Source organism: Arvicanthis niloticus, chromosome 3 (genome assembly GCF_011762505.2).
Source record: "Arvicanthis niloticus isolate mArvNil1 chromosome 3, mArvNil1.pat.X, whole genome shotgun sequence".
NCBI lineage: Eukaryota > Metazoa > Chordata > Mammalia > Rodentia > Muridae > Arvicanthis > Arvicanthis niloticus.
Window position 1 is genome coordinate 47,442,236 of NC_047660.1, and position 18,570 is coordinate 47,460,805.

At 50.6% G+C, this 18,570-nt stretch overlaps 1 protein-coding gene and 1 long non-coding RNA gene across 2 annotated transcripts; both read left to right on the plus strand.

The window, feature by feature from the left end:
• The first annotated feature begins 225 nt into the window (after positions 1–225).
• Positions 226–2,323, plus strand: LOC143441578 (uncharacterized). Its single transcript, XR_013109139.1, has 3 exons — positions 226–432; positions 1,381–1,527; positions 2,290–2,323. It is a non-coding gene; the product is annotated as an uncharacterized LOC143441578 (long non-coding RNA).
• An 8,603-nt stretch (positions 2,324–10,926) lies between these two features.
• Positions 10,927–17,164, plus strand: LOC143441680 (uncharacterized). Its single transcript, XM_076930754.1, has 3 exons — positions 10,927–11,460; positions 13,690–13,817; positions 16,032–17,164. Exons 1-3 carry the CDS (start codon positions 11,296–11,298, stop codon positions 16,378–16,380), a joined length of 642 nt encoding a protein of 213 aa, XP_076786869.1. The 5' UTR covers positions 10,927–11,295; the 3' UTR covers positions 16,381–17,164.
• The last annotated feature ends 1,406 nt before the right edge of the window (positions 17,165–18,570 follow it).

Genomic DNA, 18,570 nt, shown 5'->3' on the forward strand with positions numbered 1-18,570 from the left:
ATTCCGTGTGTGTGTGTGTGTGTGTGTGTGTGTGTGTGTGTGTGTGTGTGTGTCTTGCTCTGGTCCCAGGAACTCAGCTGAGCCACCAGCTGTACTGGTCCCACTGGTCTGGCTCCAGATTAAACCTGAGACCCGGGGCTCCCAAGGCTACCTGGGAATTCCAATCTAATCAGGATGGAGGAGGTTGAGCCATGGCTGTCTGTGTCCTCAGATATGTCTGCCTTGGAGGAAGCTCTGTGCCCTCACCCACTGATGGGACTCATGGATACAAATGCCCTCCAGGGTTCTACTGTCCTTCAGGGGCCCACCATGAGCTGCCCTGTAAGCCTGGTGCCTTCAGTCCATTGTCTGGGGCTGACACCTGCCTACCCTGCCCACAGGGCACCTACTGTCCTCAGGCAGCCACTGTGGAACCCATCGCCTGTCCAAAAGGTAACCCTAGGCCAGCCAGCCTTATCTTTCTTCTCCACAGTAGGGCAATTGGATGCTCAGGGACCCAACTCTACCATGTTGCTTATGTTCAGGGCTTTCATACCCAATGTCCAATGAGCTTCCCTGACCAGACCCACCCATCTAATAGGGCTGGCTGTACTCCAGAGGGAAGGTGTGGGCGAAGGTCATGAGATTAGACAAACAGCTCTTTCTTGCAGCTCCGAGGGGCAGGCCAAAGCTACCCTCATCCACTAGAAAGAAGATGTTATGGTGAATGACCTCTCTCATGGGAATCAGGGATGAGGTGACAAGAGAGCTCAGTCATGAGATAGGGGCTATTTGCTTTGCTTCAAGCAGTGCCAGGGACTCTTGGGAGACCCCAGGCACCCTGAGTTGACTCCTCTCAGAACATGTATACTTGGCTCTGCGTTGCCTCCTATCCACTCTAGGTACTTAGGAGCTAGGCTGCCTGCTGTGGCACTTATGAACTCTAGGAAAATTCTTGGGTAACAAAATCTGGGCCACTGTCTTTAACATCAGCATTTCCTGCTTTTTAATCCTGACAAGCCAAGGCCAACTGCATCAGGTATTCCTGTCGCTAAGACCACCCTATCCTGAAGCTGATGGGGTTATCACTCACGTGTACACATTCCTGCACTCAGCCCCTCACACACGCAGGCTCATACATATACTCACACTTCTTTTACACACTCATGTTCATATACTCTCAAGCAGATGCTCACATCTTCTGCCCTGACACAGAGGTCTATGTCTAAACTCTGACTCTGCAAGCCTCATTTCTTTCCCAGTATCCCCTCATACCCTCCCTCTGGCTGACCTCTGATCCTCAAGGTTATTCTAACGTCTCTGTCACTATAATGAGAGGCCACAGGTTAGAGGGTAGACAGGTTCCTGCACAGCCCCTGATCACTTTGGCTTTGTTTGTAGGTCACTACTGTCCAGCAGAGACAATCTCAGCTCATCCCTGCCCAGAAGGAACCCTCAACCCACAGGAAAGTGCTGTATCTCCCAGAGCTTGCCAGCTCTGCCCTGCAGGGAGTTATTGTCCTGGGGAGGGCAACACATGGCCTGAAGGTAGGTATTGGCATACATGCCTGCAGAGATAGGCAGCCTAAGAATAGCTCTGTTGCACAGGCTTCTCCCAGTACACAGATTGGAGACAGCTCCTATGCCACCTTGTCTGTATCTTTAAAGATGAGGGGTGGAGAAACCTTGATATCCATAGACAGGTTTCTAAAACCAAAGCCAAAATCAAGGCTGGTACCTGCCCCAAGATCTGACCCAAGATCTTGGGTCCTAAGGTCCTCTCCTCAGCAGGCACAAGTGTAGCCTGGGGCATGTTTTACACTTCCTTCTCTCTCTGTGAGCTCTGTCTGCTGCCAAGAGCAGGCTTTGCAGCTATAGGCAGGTATCATCTGCCTCTGTGCCTCTGTGCCTCTGTGCCTGTGTGATGCTGGACAGATCACTGACCAGCTAGGCTCTGTTTTCTCCCTGTGATGCAGGATGGTAACAAGAGCATCTTTCATGGCTGCTATGGAGAATGGGATTTTCCCCAACCAGTGTTTGCCTAGCACCCCCTGACATCTGCAGTTTCTCCTTATATGTCCTCTCTAGCACTGAGGACATCTCTTCTGCTGAACGATGTATAGCATCCTTAGCTGTTCTTCTTCCCACTTTACTTTCCATGGTGTCCTAGCGTTAGAGACAGCAGCAGCTAGTACTTGGTGATAGGACCTGACAGGAGGATGATGGGGGCCTCTCTTAATAAGGCAGGGTTCAACTGAGCTGTTAAGTTTCTGTAGCTCTGCTAAAATTCCACATATTTCTCTCCCTAAGGACCCTGTTCAGCTGGTTACTACTGTAAGGGGGGTGCTACCAGCCCTACACCACAGGGAAACACCAACTTTCCTCTTAATGGACCCTGTCCCCGAGGCCACTACTGCCCACAGGGTTCTCTGTTCCCAGTGCCCTGCCCCTTGGGGACAACAAGGAACTGCATAGGTGAGCATCAGCCCTGTGTCCTCTCCTTTACTTCCAGGAGACCCAAACAGAACCTTTCCTATGACACTCAGAGTTGTGCATGGCTTGCCCTGTGAACAGGGGCAAGGAACCTTACTGGCTAGATGTCTGGGTGCCAAGCCATAACCAGGTGTAGTTAAGGCTCCCCATCTCCTCTACCCCCCCCACCCCAGGAGACTGAGGAGAGGAGGTACCTGAGGGCACAGAAGAGGTGCAGGGGTGGAGGTGCAGGTGTCTCAGCCCAGGGAGGCACAGGATAAGCCATCCTGCTCCTGGCTGGCAGAAGTGACCCCGAAAGGCAGATGCAAATGGAAATCCCCAAGTCTAGGCTAGGGATGGTTGACATAGTCAACATCTCTGTGGGGTTGACATGGTGTCTTTCTTTCCTTGGGTTTAGGCCACAATGAACTGCAATGCAGGCAGTACCACTGGCCAACCCAGAAAACCAATGCCCCATGGAACCTAGCCAATGGCAGTTCCATTAAACAGTTTGGGTTAGGTGCCACTGTAGCTCTAGGGAATAGCCCACAAAATAAAAGCCTTGTATTATGACCCTCTTTGTACAGGTGGCACCTCTAAGGGGAGCTGCAGGCCCTGCCCAGCTGGATATTTCTGTCCTAGCCTGGACCTTGGCTCAGCTAATGGATCCTGCACAGTTGACTCTGACTGTTCCTTGGACACCAGAGCCTCCACCCCTGCACCTGTCCCATGCCCTCAGGTACCTCCAAGCTCAATCTCCTGGTCCAGGAGTCAGAAGGTACTGCCTTGGCTTGAGAAGCTTAGCCCTTAGACTGTGGCCATCAAAATGGCTCAGTGGATCACAAGGGATGATCCAATGTAGGGGTGGCACTGTTCCCCAATTGGTTTTTGATCTGTCAGTAAAAAAGCCATGGGCCAATTGCTGGGCAGAAGGACTAGGCAGGACTTCCAGGTCCCTGGAGGTAAGCAAGGAGAGGAGAGACAGAGTTCACCATGCTTTGGAGAGAGGAAAGCCAAGTAGCCATGTAAGGTCTCAGGAGAGGAGCATCGGACTGTGGCTACTCCTATAGGTGGGTGGTCAGGGGTGTTTAGCAGGGACTAGATGTAACTGAGAAACTAAAGTCTAGGGCAGGGGGAAATGTGGATATAAGAATATTGATAAGGGCACACTTTTTCTGGTGGGAGATAGTAGCACCCAGCAATTGTGTCCAAAGGCAAGTTGAAGTTTAACAACTGTGTGTCTGAGTCTTTTATCCATGGATTCAAGGGAAGCTGGGAGGGGGCTGGTAACACAACCCATTCTGAAGCTTAGGAGGTATATAGTATTAAGACTCTTGATCTCAGGGTCATGGGTCCATGCTCTACTTTGGGTGCAATCTGTTGCATGTAGCTTTTGCTACCCCACCTAACACTCCAATACCTCTATCTCCTAAGCCTCAATTTTTGCAAGTTCCCCTGGCCTCTTCATCCCTGGAGTTCACTGTGGTGTAAACCCAAGGAAAGAAAGACACCATGCTGACTCACAGAGATACTGAGTCTATCAACCATCCCTGGCCTAGACTCAGAGACTTCTATTTGGATATACCTTCCAGGGTCACTTCTGCCAGCCAGGATCTGCATGGCCTATCCAGTGCCACCGTGGGCACTACCAGCCCTCCCTGGGCTCAGACACCTGCCTTTCATGTCCACCAGGCTCCTACTGCCCACATCCTGGTACTAGGATACCCAAGACCTGCCCAGCCCATGCCTATTGTCAAGCTGGTATGTGTAGGAACCTCACACCCACATCCCGATTCTCCCACAATCTGCCTATCTTCATTCACTTATTCATTCTAACCCCTAAGCACACCAACCTGTACCCAGATCCTATGTGGCTGTGTCCAGCCTTCTGCCTTCTTGCCCTGACCAATTTCTTCTCTGCTTTTCCACTTTACTGCTGGCCTTCTTCTCATCTGCTGACCCCATGCTCTACTTACACCTCTTCCCTAAGGATCCTGGCCCAAGATACAAAGTCATCAATCTGGGTCTACAGGGAATGTAAAGGCATCCTAGAAGGATGACTCTGACACACGTTAAAACAGTGTCCATGGACCAGAGCAACCGAGCCAGGGTCAGCACTCTGTGGACCAGGGCCATGGCTGTGATCAGAAGGTAGAATGTTGGGAGCTAGCAAGTCATGAGGGAATTCCTTGTCTAGGTACCTTCTGCTCCTCACAGAGTAGGAGAAAGGGCAGAAGAAAGCTCTCCATACCTCTACACAGATGTGGAAAAGGTTTAGACTTAGCCCCAGAGGATTTCAGGGAGTCTTTTCTAGAGGCATGATCCTGCACCCCAACACTTAACTGGTGCTCAAAGACCCTTCAACACTAATATTCCTTTTAATTTTTTTTATTACATTGGTGTGCATTAGTGTGTGTGTATTTGTGTGTGTGTGTGTGTGTGTGTGTGTGTGCATGTATACAGATGGTATGCTAGCTCAGAGGGTACCTTTACAGAAGTCCATTCTCTCCTTCCACCATGTTGGTCCTAGGGATAGAATCAAGTCATCAAGTTTGACAGAAAGCTTCTTACCCAGTGAGCCATCTTGCAGGCTCCAGGATTTTTCCCTTGTGGCAGTCACCTGCCTTGTCCTCTTCCTAGAGGGAAGAGTGAAGTAAGCCCATATCGTCAGTTATTGCCCGAGGAAATAGCAGAAAGGACCCATTGGGCAATTGGATGTTGGGGGTGGGAAGGACAGATGTATTCATGTCATAAATTTGTTTAGGAGTGGAGGCCATCATTCCCCAGTCACTGATGTGGCCCCGACCCTGTAGGGCTCCTCCTTTACTCCCTGTCTCTCCTTCTTCCAGGAACTTGGTCCCCGAATCTGTGTCCCCCAGGGACCTTCACTCCTCAGGATGTATCAGGCCTCCAGGAAGAAAGTGGCTGCTCCATCTGTCCCCCTGGTCACTATTGCAGGTCAGTCAAACTGCACTTACCAAGGCTCTTTGCCTGCTCCGTCTAGAGGCCAGCCTCTGTGGCTGGGGAGGCCTACAGTCCAAGCTTAAGCATCTTTCCAGGGAGCCCTGGACCCCAACATCTCCACTCTTCTAAACAAATCTTTTATTACTTAAAACGCAAGAGTTGAGGTTCCTCTTTGTTGAGTTGTCCCCTCCCACTTGTTGAGGATGGAGCCTCAGAATCCAGGTCCAAGCCCCTAGAGACCCAGCAGACACTCCAGTCAGTACAGGAAGCAGACAGGATCCTTGCTTGCTCTGTCTGTCCCCATTTCTAGAGGCAATTGCTTCACGGTGACTGAGCTGTCTGAAGGACTTGTGCTGATGGCAGTCTGGGTCATGCCAGACTGTCACTTGCTGGACATACAGAAGCTGCCTGCCTGTGCTGGGCATGGGTCTCATCCTTTCCTTTCTATATTTTGCTGCACTGTATTGGTATTGCCTCTGTCACATTGTCCCAGTCTGCTGGGGCTCTTAAGCGAGATCATTACACTGCGATTCACAGAGAAGGCTTCTAGCTAGGGCAGTCTCCCTCCTGCTTCAGATCAGACACTCCATCACTGGCTTCTTACGCTGGTACCCTCTCTTTGAGCACTAGGCATGGTCAGGTGTGGGGAAGATGTCCTGCTGGCTACTTCTGTCCACCTGGCACCTCTGAAATAACATCAGACCCTGGCAAGCCTCAGGCCCTGTGTACCCAGAAACAGCTATGTGCAGAACAGTGCCCACCAGGTAACAGACCCTGCCTCCAGTTTGCAGGTATGAAAGGCTCAGGATCCACCCAATTATCTATGTAACATGTATGTGCATGGATGTATATACAATATAAAAATATGTCCCGTGCAAATGCACATGGCTCTTGGTGTGACAAACACACTAGTGTGTGTGTGTGTGTGTGTGTGTGTGTGTGTGTGTGTGTGTGAAACAGGATTAATGTCTATACCTCCCCACATTGACTAGCATGATCACCCAGGACCCCAGGGCTCATTCCACTCTGGCTCCCAGCCTGGCAATGTCTATCTGTATTATATCTGCCACAGTAAACCAGTAAACACTTTGTGCTTTAGGGTTTTACTGCCCTGAGGGCAGTGGCGAACCCATCCCATGCCCCCCTCACACCCTGGCGGCTACCCCTGGAGCTCAGAAAAAAGAAGACTGTGAGCCTTGTCCCCCAGGACAGTGGTGCAGAGCAGGTAAGATTCTAGGACAAAGTGACTGTGTGACAGTCTAGAAGATGTTTGTACCTATGGAAGGTCTGGGAGGCTGTGCTTGGGCAGAAAGGTGAGTGTAGCCTTCACCCTGCAGAAGCCCAAGCCTGGAAACCCTGCCCTGCTGGTCATTATTGCCCTGGAATGAGTGAGTCCCACCCAGGAGTCCCCCAGGCTTGCCCTGAGCATACCTACTTGGCCACAGAAGGAGGTCAGAGCCCAGCTGAGTGCCTCCCTTGTCCCGCTGGGTACCACTGCCCATGGCCAGGTAAGGGCCCCTTTTCAAGTTGTCAGGGTTACCTTGGGAATGAATGGAGACAGGCCCCAGGGAAGCCCTGGAGAAACCCCATTTTTCATGGTGTTTTCCCTCCAGGCCTCTCTTCCTTTGAAGACTACCCATGTCCCCCTGGCCATTGGTGTCCAGGTACACAGGGTGCCTTCCTCTGCCCACCTGGCACCTTTCGTTCAGAGCCAGGGGCATCCTCACCAGAAGAGTGTGAGCTCTGTCCCTCTGGCTACTACTGCCCCGACACACAGGTGACTGGTCGCGCCAATGTGTTTGCCATCCCCTGCCAGTCTGGGTCAGAGTGCCCAGCAGGTGAGCCCATAGGACCTCCTAGCCCAGTTCCACTTCCCTTTGCTGTCACCTCTGGGGCTCACAATGGCTGGAGTTTAAAAGAGCCCTTTACAGAGCTCAGGCTGCAGCCATACATGGCTACCCATTCACTCTAGGACCTTCCCCTAACCCCTCACCTACTCAGATTCTACCAGCATCTCCTCAGGAACAAGATACCTTAAAGCCCCTGCCTTCAGCTAGATCAGGGAGGGTTTGACTAACAGCTTAATAGACTCTGCAAGTCCAGCGCAGGCTATTCTGTGCCCCACTCTCAAGATCCCATGGGATCTCTGCTACTTGGATAGACAGGAAGAAGTCAATGTGGGTATGTGGCTGGGGAGCAGGAAAGATGTCTTTCGGTTATGGGAAGGTTCCTGCAGAGAAACTGCAAGGACAGGACTTGGGTGACTCTCCTACCATCCTAGGTACCATCCTTAGTGGGGGAGGGACAACGAGAACAGATATGTGTAGCTTAGCCCATGGCTTCCCTGCGCTGGGTCCCTATGTTTTCTCTGTTGATACCCTGTTATACCCCAACCAGTCCAAAAGCATGGTGGGACTCACTTATGCTTTGATCTTTTCTGTTCCTGGGCTCCAACCTCATGAGTCTACCTCTTTGACCACACAGTGAGAATTGTTAGAGCCCTCCCCTCTCTCCTTGGTCTTCACATGACCCCTACTGTCTCAATGTCCCACCCTACAACACTCTTCCCACCCAGACCTCTGCCAGGGATCCTGGGGACTTCTTGGCTCTCCTCATAACCTAGAGCCTTCCTCAATTACCCTGAGCTCCTGACAGAAACTTAGTATGTCTTTAAACCAGGCCCATCTAAGGTCCTAGGCCCATTCATTCCGGTCTTGTTTCCTTCAGGTGCTGTGGACATGGTCCCATGCAGGGCTGGTTCTTACTGTGGGCCCCGGACAGGAGTACCCCCGCTCTGCCCTGGGGGCTTTGCCTGCCCAGCAGGCTCCTCTACCTACACTGGTCCTGGGCAGCGGTAAGTCCCTTTACATTCCTATGAGTTTGAACCCTCTTAGGGATCCCCACCATCCTGCAAAGCTGAACACACCGCCCCTCCCCCCCCATTGCCTCATCCATCTTGTGAGTCAGAGTCAATCTTCAATGACAAATTGGCCCTCGGTTTCTTAATGATTGGAACTAAATGGCAGAGTCATAGGTAAGTAGTTTGAAACCCTTTGTATTGGGTTGCCAGCTAGGGCCCAGCCCTTCTGGGAAGGTATCAGTGAGCAAGGGATGTTGTTAGGACACTCTTCTTAGCCTCCAGAAATATCGTATGCAGGGCAGCCACATTTAGCAAATAAGAATATGAAACACCCTGTTCCATTTTAATTTTAAATACCTTTCTTTCCTTTATAAACGAGGCCTGTGAGATATCTAGGATACATTCACAACACACACACATGCACACACACACACACACACACACACACACACACACACACACGTGTTCTTAGTGTTTGTCAGTCATTCTGAGGACTAACATTGAAAACCACAGCTCTTACCACAAGGGGGGTGATAAAGATGCATTGTTTGGGGGACAGGAAACATGGTTTCATCTTACTCCAGATACCATGTCTCAAGTAAAATGGTTTCAGAAAGTTTTTAGAGTCCCAGGAAGAAGGAAGTCATAAGTCAAGGCATTTTGTAAATATTTTGGTGCAAACATCAGGCAGGCAGCTTACAGAGACGCGGGGTCTGATTCAGACGCCATTTGATGGGATTCTCAGCTTTTTGGTTAGTGGAAGCCAGTGCTCTGTTATGTTAACGTGTACTAAAAGGTTTCGTGTGAGAGTCACAAGTATGTTAGGTGAGACACAGAGGTAGCCAGTGAGTGACAAGAGAACTGAAGATAGACCCAGATACTTTGCTTCTGGCTCTGCAACATCCCAACTCTCCCTGACCAGAGAGTCCTACTCTGTCAATTTTGAACAGAATCGGCTAGTCTTTAACACAGGTGTGACCTTTCTAGGAACTTTAGTTAACATTAGATCATCCCAGGCCCTGTACAGGAGTGAGGCGTGAAATTCCAGCTATCAAGTCAGTTCCATGTCAGTAGTTCCCTCTACTTAGGTGCAGAAAGATTGCCCAGGGTCATCCCACCTTATCAGGCTCAGCCTTCTCCATAAATGCAGTTCAGCCTGCAGACACCCAGGGGACACAGACCAATCACTTCAGGTCCTGCGTGGGGTGATGCTGGAGCTGGGCTGTGGGACTCTGTTGACAAGATGGCCTGAGCCTGGGCCTCTGCTCTGTGCAGGTGCATGTTTCCTTATTACTGCCTTCAAGGCAGCACCCTTCCTCTTGGGTGCCCTGGGGGCTCTGAGGCTCTGAACAAGAGTGGCCTTAGGGTCTCTGCAGAGACTTCCTGCCGCTTGTGTGAAGCAGGCACCTACCGCAGCCCTGTTCTGGATACCCTGACTTGCCAGCCCTGTCCACCTGGATTCATCTGTCCCCAAGGTGAGTGTCTGGAGAGACTGGGAAAAGATAGGTGAGGCCTGAGGCCTTAGGTGAGACAAGAAACAGGCTTAGAAGTCACCGCCCCACCCTATCAGGGTAACAAGTCATAAAGTACAGTATGTAAAGTTTCAGGTACCCGAGTGTGGGCACAGCTGGAGATCCAAACACTCTCGAGATGATAACCGCATCCCAGGTGGCTCAGCATCAGATACCACATCTAACTGAGAGGAAGATAGAACTGTGTGCTATGTGCCCAGAAGAGCCATGGGCAGGAGACTAGGGATGCAGGGCTCAGAGCCCTCTATGCTCCCTATGCTCAGACAGTCCCCATCTGGCATCAGATCTATTCCCATTCCCCAACAAGCTCATCACAATCCCTGCATAATTCCCTTGTAGGCTCTGAGAGCTATCACAACCAGCCTTGCCCAGTTGGTCACTACTGTCTTGTGGGGACATCCAGGCCGAAGCCCTGTCCAGCAGGGACCTTTGGAGGAAACACCCAAGCAGCAGCAGCTGAAGAGTGCCAGCCGTGCCCCCCAGGCACCTTCAGTGCCCTGCCAGGGCAGGCAGCATGCCTCCCCTGTGGGAGTGCTGCCTTCTCTCCCCTGGGTGAGCCCAGGGCCATGCTTGCCTCTGGTGGCTGTGTCATCCTCATCTGGTCCTGCAGCCTGCAGGTCCACAGGGTTTTAGGATGCAATCCTCGTGTGATAAGTAATGGTGGGCCAGAAGAGCTGCATTATGGGAGAAAATCGAGTGCAGCTCTGTATGCATGGCCTCCATCAGGCTCATGGGCAAGAAGCTGGCTCAGCTCGGAGAGCATGGCTCTGCTCAGAGACTATCCGTAGGGCTTTGATGCTGTGTCTACTGTCAGGGGTACTGCTGTTCTTTCTCATGCTCTGGAAGCAGCCAATTGAGTCCGTTTTCTAGGACCAGGATCACTTTATGTGCATGGTGATGAATCCTGAGCCAGGTGCCTAATGCTTACGGATGCTTTGTGGGCTCAGGCTGCAAGGATGATCATAGGAAGCTTAATATAAAAGCTGTATGCCCTGGCCTAACCTCAGAGAGATCTATTTAAGTCAGTGGTTCTCATCCCATGTGACCCCTTGCAGGGGCGGGGGGGGGGGAGATACTGAATGATCTTTTCATAGGGGTCACCCCAAACCATCTGAAAACATAGATATTCCTTTTGGATTCATAACAGTAGCAAAATTAGTTATAAAGTAGCAACAAATGGAATTTTAAGGTTGGGGGTCATCACACCATGAGGGAATGTATTAAAGGATCACAGCATCAGCAAGGTTCACAGCCTCTGATTTAAGTGGTCCAAAGGGCACCTGCACAGCAGTGTTGTTTGACACGTGCTTAGCTATGTCAGTGCTAAGTCAGGGCTGAAACTGATCAACTGTGACTTCATGTGTCTTCTTACAGTCCCCTGAGGCCAAGAGTGTGGTAAAGTTGGTGAATGAATTCTATAGTGGGACCCCTAAACTCCCAGAGGAATGGATGGGGCAGTCCCCAGCTGAGTGTCTGTGAGGTAAGCAAATGTCTCTGCCCCCAGGTGCTCCTACCTGTACCTGCCGAGGTCTGAACAGGGTCTTCCAGAAATCAGATGGTTCCTGCATCTGCCAGGCTGGACATGTCTCCTATAACCACAGGGGTCTGGAAACTGTCCAGGAGAGCAACAGTGAGGAAGACTGCCAACCTGAGGTAGGCTCAACTGACCAGGGACAGGTTGGCAAGGGAGGGTGAGCACCCCAGAGGCTACCACAAAGGGTCACAGGCACAGTGGTTGATACGTGTCAGATTCTATGTAGAGGGGTACTACCCCCTCACCAAGATCTTTCTTGATGTGTCCTCAGAGAAGCCAGGCCACTGTGCCGCCTGCCCTCATCTGCAAAGAGCAGGCATCTCCCCAGGTGGCTCCGAGGGATGCCCATGAGCTGTCATCTTGGTAACAGCAGGTCGCAGTGGCCATGTAAAGCTGGATTTGCCTTGTGCACATCTCTGAGACATTGTAAACCAGAAAGCTATGTCCAGCAGGAGGGTCATGACTGCCTGGGCTGACTGACAGGCCAACAGAAGAGTGTCAGCCACTCCCCACTCTGGGGAGCTGCTGATGGCTGCTGTATCAGCACCCATTCACTCTAAGCTATTTTGGAAACATAGCTGTGCCTCTAGAGAGGCTTCTTCATCCTGCCATTTGGTTTTGGATTTTTTGACCCTCCCACCTCACCCCGCCCACTTTGTGTTGGGATTGCATACAGATGTCACCTCCCTTATCCCCTAGACATTTGGTGCAAAACTCTCTGTGCTACCCCAGGGTTGCTGGGTCTCTCCCTTTAGAGCACATCCGCCCACCTGAAGCAGACTGCATTCCAGGTAGACCCTACCTATGTATAAATTTAAGCTTTGACTCCAGTCTCTATGTGACAGACAGCCCCAAGCCTATACTTGGCCCCAAAGAGAGAATTTTTGGGTCAGGATCCTATGGCTTCCCACACTCATGTCAGACAGAAGCTCTGTCCTGTAGCTAAGGAATAACAAGATTCTCCTGGCCCAGCTTCTCTGCCTTAGTGTCTTGAGAAAAGCCAGCAAGATTAGTCATGCTGTCTTGTCTCCACTAGAGGGCAGCACACACCAACCTGGCTATGGCCCTGGACTTCAGGTAGCCCTAGCTAGAATCTAGCACCCTCAGAACCCTACCTCATCTGCGCTCTAGGGCCACCAGTCTTCCTGGCTGGGGTCTGCCTGTGAGCACAAGTGGCCCTGTTCCCCTCTTGGTGGACTCCTTGAAACAGCAGTGTCAGCACCTGCATGGGGACGTTGGTTGGGATGGGAATGTATTCTGCCTCTTACTCAGGGCACTGAGTTAGACTTCAAAGCTGAGACTTGTACACATTCACTTCGCCAGCCCAGGAACATCTAAAACCATGCAGCAATCTGAGCCTGTATCCTTCATGTCATTAACCAGCCCTGCTTCCCTGTGTCATTACTTAGATCAAAGCCAGGCCACCCTCCATCCCTCCCACTTTACCGCAGCCAAGAACACCCAAACCCTGGAGTCTCCCCCTTCTCTATCAACACTCTGAGTCTCAGAGAGGAGTGGACTCCTAACTGGCTCCGCCCACTGCCCCTCTACCCTACCCCACCCCCCAGCCTAACCTGGACTGAAGAGTCCACTTGCCCCTTCACAGGTACACTTAGAACAGGGCCTTCATAAAGACCACCGACACTCTCACTGCCATCAGTAAGCAGCTGTTCATCCGCAAGAGGCTGGCTTCCCAAGCAGCCCTGCTGTCCCTGGCCATAGATCTAGTGAGGCTGGAGGCCTCCTTACCCATCTCCCAGTGGCTCAGGACCAGCTGCAAATATGATGACTGTCCAAATCTGGTTGTCTGCTCATTAGTTTCTTTCATTTATACGCCAGTACATATATTATACACAGTACACATTATAATAACATTTTTTACAGTGTCAATAATTAGAATGTTTTTGTTCTGGAAGGGGCATGATCATGTCTGGCTAATACAAGGCTTGAAAGCTAGGCCATCCAAATGAGTGTGTGTCATCCAGGGAAAGCCCCCAGCTCCTTAGCATCCTTTCTCAGATTCATGCCGTCAGGAGGCCACACAGGCTAACATAACGAGGGCCTCATGGAATGTCACTTCCTCCAGCAAATGACCTTCTATGCCAGTCCTGCCACTGGGATGGTTCTATTACACCCTGCTCTAACCCTTCTCTCTGCTGTGTTTCATTTAATATCTTACAACACAGCCAGTCTCGTCGTTACCACACCCAGGAAGCATCCCATAAGGAGCTCGTCACCTCCAAGGCCCATGTCCCTAGAGTGTTCTTCAAAGCTGAGAATACTTCTACTAGACCTGTAGAGGCACCAAGGCCATTTTTTCTCTTCTTTCTTTATGCCAACTCCTGCAGGTTGCCCAGCACTGCCCACCTGGTGATGTCCGCCTAGCCGCCACCCGTGAGTGTGTGTCTCCCGAGCAGTATGACTGTACCTCCTTCTGTGGCCCAGGGGGTGGAAAGCTCAGCAATGCTTTGGGAATGTGAGTGAACACAGCTCCACAAACCTCTCCACACTTGTTCTTGCAAACCAAGAGGGTTTGATCTGATGGGTGGAGTTGGGCCCAGTCCCAATGGGACACCAAACCCAATGAAAGCTCTTTCCAGAGACTTCCCCGGGTCCATATTTCCCAAGGGTGTGTGTGTGGGGGTGCCCTGTCCAACACTAGTTAGGGTCTGAAGCACAGAGCTGGGAAGAGGTGACCCCATGGGGTCTCACCCCAGGTCCTGATCCAAACATAGATGCTTGCTCTGACCACAGGCTAAGCTGAAATCTGATCTCTGATCATCCAACTGACCTGTGGGTTAGGTGGGGAGGGGTTATTTTCTGCTCCAATAGTGTTTCAGCCTGCATGAGTCTTTACCCATGTTTGCCTCAGCAAGATGCCTGAAGCCATGATTTTGGTACATTGGCCTGTTCCTTGCCTTCTGCATTGCCTTCATTGTGGGACAAGTCCTGCCTGCTATGTGTGGCTTTCCTAGTTAGGATTTCTATTGCTCTGATGAAAACCATGAGTACAAAGAAAGTTGAGGAGGAAAGAGTTTAACTGAAGGAAGTCAGGACAGGAGTTCAAATAGAGTAGGATCCTGGAGGCAGAGCTAATACAGAGGTTATCGAGGGGTGCTGCTTATTGGCTTGGTCCATGGTATGCTCAGCCTCTTAAAGAACCCAGATGCCAGGGGCTTCCCAGGAGTGATTTCCAGCCTATGGTCTTAGAGTCCTTGATGACAGGACAGCCTGAACAGGAGATAAGGAGTTGTCAAGGGGAGGGAGGGTGGGAGAGTAGGAGGGAAGAGGAAGGGAAGGAGAGTGGGAGGCGGGAGGGAGGGAGGGAGGGAGGCAATGATCAGGGAATCCCTTGATTCTAACTTGCTAGCAATCAGGCCCTTTCTGCTGCTCTGAGGGACTAGCAACCAGATGCTTCTTTATTTACACAAAGTCCACAGAACAAAGACAGACTAATGATTATCCGAGTGGTACAGAATGCATGCTAGACTCTTCATGACATGTCCAGGGTTGTAAGCTCAGTCACATTAGAAAATACAAACAGAACAGATCATTCTTTTTATTGGTCCTAAAACTTCAATTTAAAGAATTTAAAGGATGTCAAACACATTTAATATATGACAGCCTGCTTTCAGGCTAGCAATGTTTGCTGTTTGAAAGCACCCCAGACAAACGGAAAATATCCAAACTGTTTCTTTATAAGTAGCAAAGATTAATACCTAATTTCTTTTACTGTATGTTCCATCATCCATGCTATAAAGTAGGAAAAGTTATTTTAGTCAATCTATGTCATTTACTAAGTTCTATTCCTCCAGGGATGTATCCTGTACAACCCCCTATCTTAAACTACATTTTCAGAGAGCTCTAAGTCTATAGTAATAATAATAAAAAAAAACCCTTTGAATCTATAACCTGTCCTCTTGGCCAGCCAGAGTTTGCTAACTGTCCCTGTTTACCCTGCACTAATTATGCCGTTTGAGTTTGCTCAGGGGCAGCTATGCCAAGAAGATTCCTGGAGTAACGGCCTCATCTAACTCTGTGCTCATCTGTCCTTAATGGTCTCCAGGGCATAAGGAAGACGTCCAAATAGAGCCAGCTCAGATAAAGTTAATTTTAGGATTATTCTGAAAAGACTCAGATGTAATTTTCTTGGGAAAAGACAAAATGAATCATAATGCAGGAAGTCCCCAAGAATGCAATGCCACAGTGACCAAATCCCAAAAGTTAGAGATAGAAGAACAGTGACTTCGTCTCTGCTTTGCTGGAAACTGTGTCACACAGTGGTGCTGGCTTCATAACTCTGTTTCCAGCAGATATGGTGGTGCCACCCAGGACCATCAACCCAGGGATGGAACCACCCACAATGAGCTGGGTCTTCCCACATCAATCACTAATTAAGCAAATGCCTTACAGCCAGATCTTATGGAATCATTTTTCTCAACTGAGGTTCCGTCATTTCCAGTTTTTGTATCAATTTGACGTAAGACTATCCTGCACAGCGACCTAACAGAACAAAGCAGGGTCTGGACCCTGCACCAGAAGGCATTACTATCACTGACATCCATTCCCAGTACAGTGGCCTCTGAGGAAGCAGACAGCTCACTTTCCTTGGAGAGGGGCTAAGGATTCACCTACAGGTCTCAGAGGGCCTGTGCCCCCAGCACTACCTCCACACTGTCCTCTCCTACAGATGCCAGTGCTCGGCATATGTCTCTGCAGAAGAACTCTGTGACATCAGATGTCTGGCCAACGCTCCCCGGCTCTCCTTGTCCTGGGACCCCGGCAAGGAGCTGATTCTTAGTGTGAAGCGTGAGGATGGGGAAAGCATCCAAAAGGTGAGCCTACTCAGGGAAGGCTGGCTTGGGAGGGCAGCCTTCTGCCCACTGGGGATGGAAAGACGGGGTCACACAGCATCCATGGCTACAGAGAATCCAAACACCAATTACAAAGGAACTGTTCAGTGGAGGGGGAAAGCCCATTTGATCACTGTCACCTCTTTCTGGTTCATTGTCTGTGGGGCTTTCAATTCTATGGGTTAAAGGAAGGCAGGAAGGAGTGGGGGGGGGGCCATGATATTCCTGTGTCAGTGTCCACTGTATAGTCTGAATGTCAGAAGAGACATTGGAAGGCATCAGCATCATGTGAAGATATTAGAGCATATGAAGTGATATCGAGGACCAGAAGCTACTTATAGTCACAAAAATGGTGTTAGTCCTTCCAGTACCAAGCATCTGAGCTCAGGGCAGGGGCAGACTATAGCCACTGTGGTGTTGCTATGACTTCCTTTGAACCTTGATGTTTCTTCTTGTGTGGAAGGAATGGGAGCCAAGGCCTAGTCCTGGCAGGGTTGGCTACGAGACAGCTCTGTCTTCTGTCTTTCATGGGTCACAGTGGCCTCCTGGTTTGGTGCGAGGCAGCAGATCTATGGTGAGAGGTTTCCTATTGACTTCCAAGCAGGATGTTTATAGAGACGAGGGGAGGAAGAGCCAGGTGGACCCTTGAGTGACTCAAGCAGAGTGTCCAACCGGAATCCAGGTGCTCTAAAAGAGAACGAGGGGGCAGGATGTAGAAATCTACCTGGGCAGCTGCGGATGAGGAAGGAGACTGGAGAGAAATGGAACTCATGTCCTCTGAGCACCCACAGAACTTGATGTGAGCTCTCCTTGTCCTTCTCGGCTACCCCGCCCCACTCTGGCATCTGATGCTGCCTGTCTGCAGGAGATCTTAGAAACTCTGGGCCCTGACCTGCGATTCTCAGGGAGTGCCAGGGTCCACCTGGTCCAGTTTGGCCCCCAGGGTACCTTTGGTTTCATCATCTCCAGAGTGGACATGCTTATCTCCTTGCTCCAAGGTAAGCTGAGGAAAAGGTATGACTTTGCTCTCCAAGGAAGGATCAGGAAGGGTTCACTGAATGGTCCCTCATAAACCCCTCACCTGTGTCTAGAGTTTGGGGGATAAGAGTGTGACAGAGACACCCTCAAGGCCCATGCATTCATACAAAAAGGTTCCTAGGGCTGAACCTGTTCTTCAAAGATATGACTGCTGCATGAGCATGTGCCTCTAAGTCAGGCCCAGGTCTCTACTGAGCCTTTCCTGATTTTTCCAGGAACAACTGAATCCAGTCCCTCTCAGCAAAGGCATCACAGGACAACAGACCCAGAGCACCCCAACATTTATCACCAGATTCCGAATCCAGTGATCTGCCTAGCAGCTGGAGATGTGATTCTCTTCCAGCTCCATCTTCTTCCCCACAGTACGTGCCCCCTGGAGAGCTCGGACCTGCTCTCCCTCCATGTCCTGACTCTCCAATCCATTTTTCCCACACAGATAATCTCATATAGATATTACATCTTGGTGGCAGGAAAGCTACCACCATCTACTGTACACCGCTGTCAACCCACTTGCTCACTGCATCCCTGAGTCTCAGTTTCTTCATTCTTAGTAAAATGGGTCACATATCCCAGTGCCAACATTCTGTGACTCTCCCTGAAGCCTTGTAGCCTGCAAGGTTTTTATGTTTTGAGGACAGAGAGCAGTCACTAAGGGAGGCTGTACCACACCTTGCCTTCCCAGCTCACCGATCATTTACAAAGCTGTGACATTGTCATGCTGCCATGCCTGGGGTTCTGCAGAGCTGCTCCAAAAAGCCATGCGGCCTCTCCTACTGGGGCATATTAGTCAATGATGGATGCCTTCCTCAAAATGGTCAAAACTTGCCTTTTAGATACCCCCACTTCTGGGTGCACCACAGAGCAGGCTAGATTCCCCCTGCACAAGCAGCCATTTGCCGATGGAGGAGAAAGTCTGGGTCCTTTCTGGTCCTCATCGCATCCTCTTCCCCCATCTGCATTCTAGTTATGAAATTAGTCCACTTCCTTCAGTATACCTCAGCTAAGTGGGTCCTTTCCCAGGACGCTGTTGTGGAGTGGGCTACTGTGCATGGCTCCTTCTACCTCTGTTTTCACGGGGTGATGTAGCTTGTTGTCCCACCTGTGGCATCAGGGCTGTCTGAAGCAGGGACAGGCATGCGGGGACTACAGTACTTAAGGCATGGAGAATCAGGCGAAGAGGCAAAAGCCCTAGAGATGCAAGGTGACATGGGTCAGAGAGGAACACGAGCCTGGGAAAATAAGCTCCTTGTGTTTTCCCAGAACCCACTGGGGCCTGGGAAACTCCACCCTCTCCATCATACTGGAAAGGCCCATCTCAAGTAGAGCCACCTGCTGCCT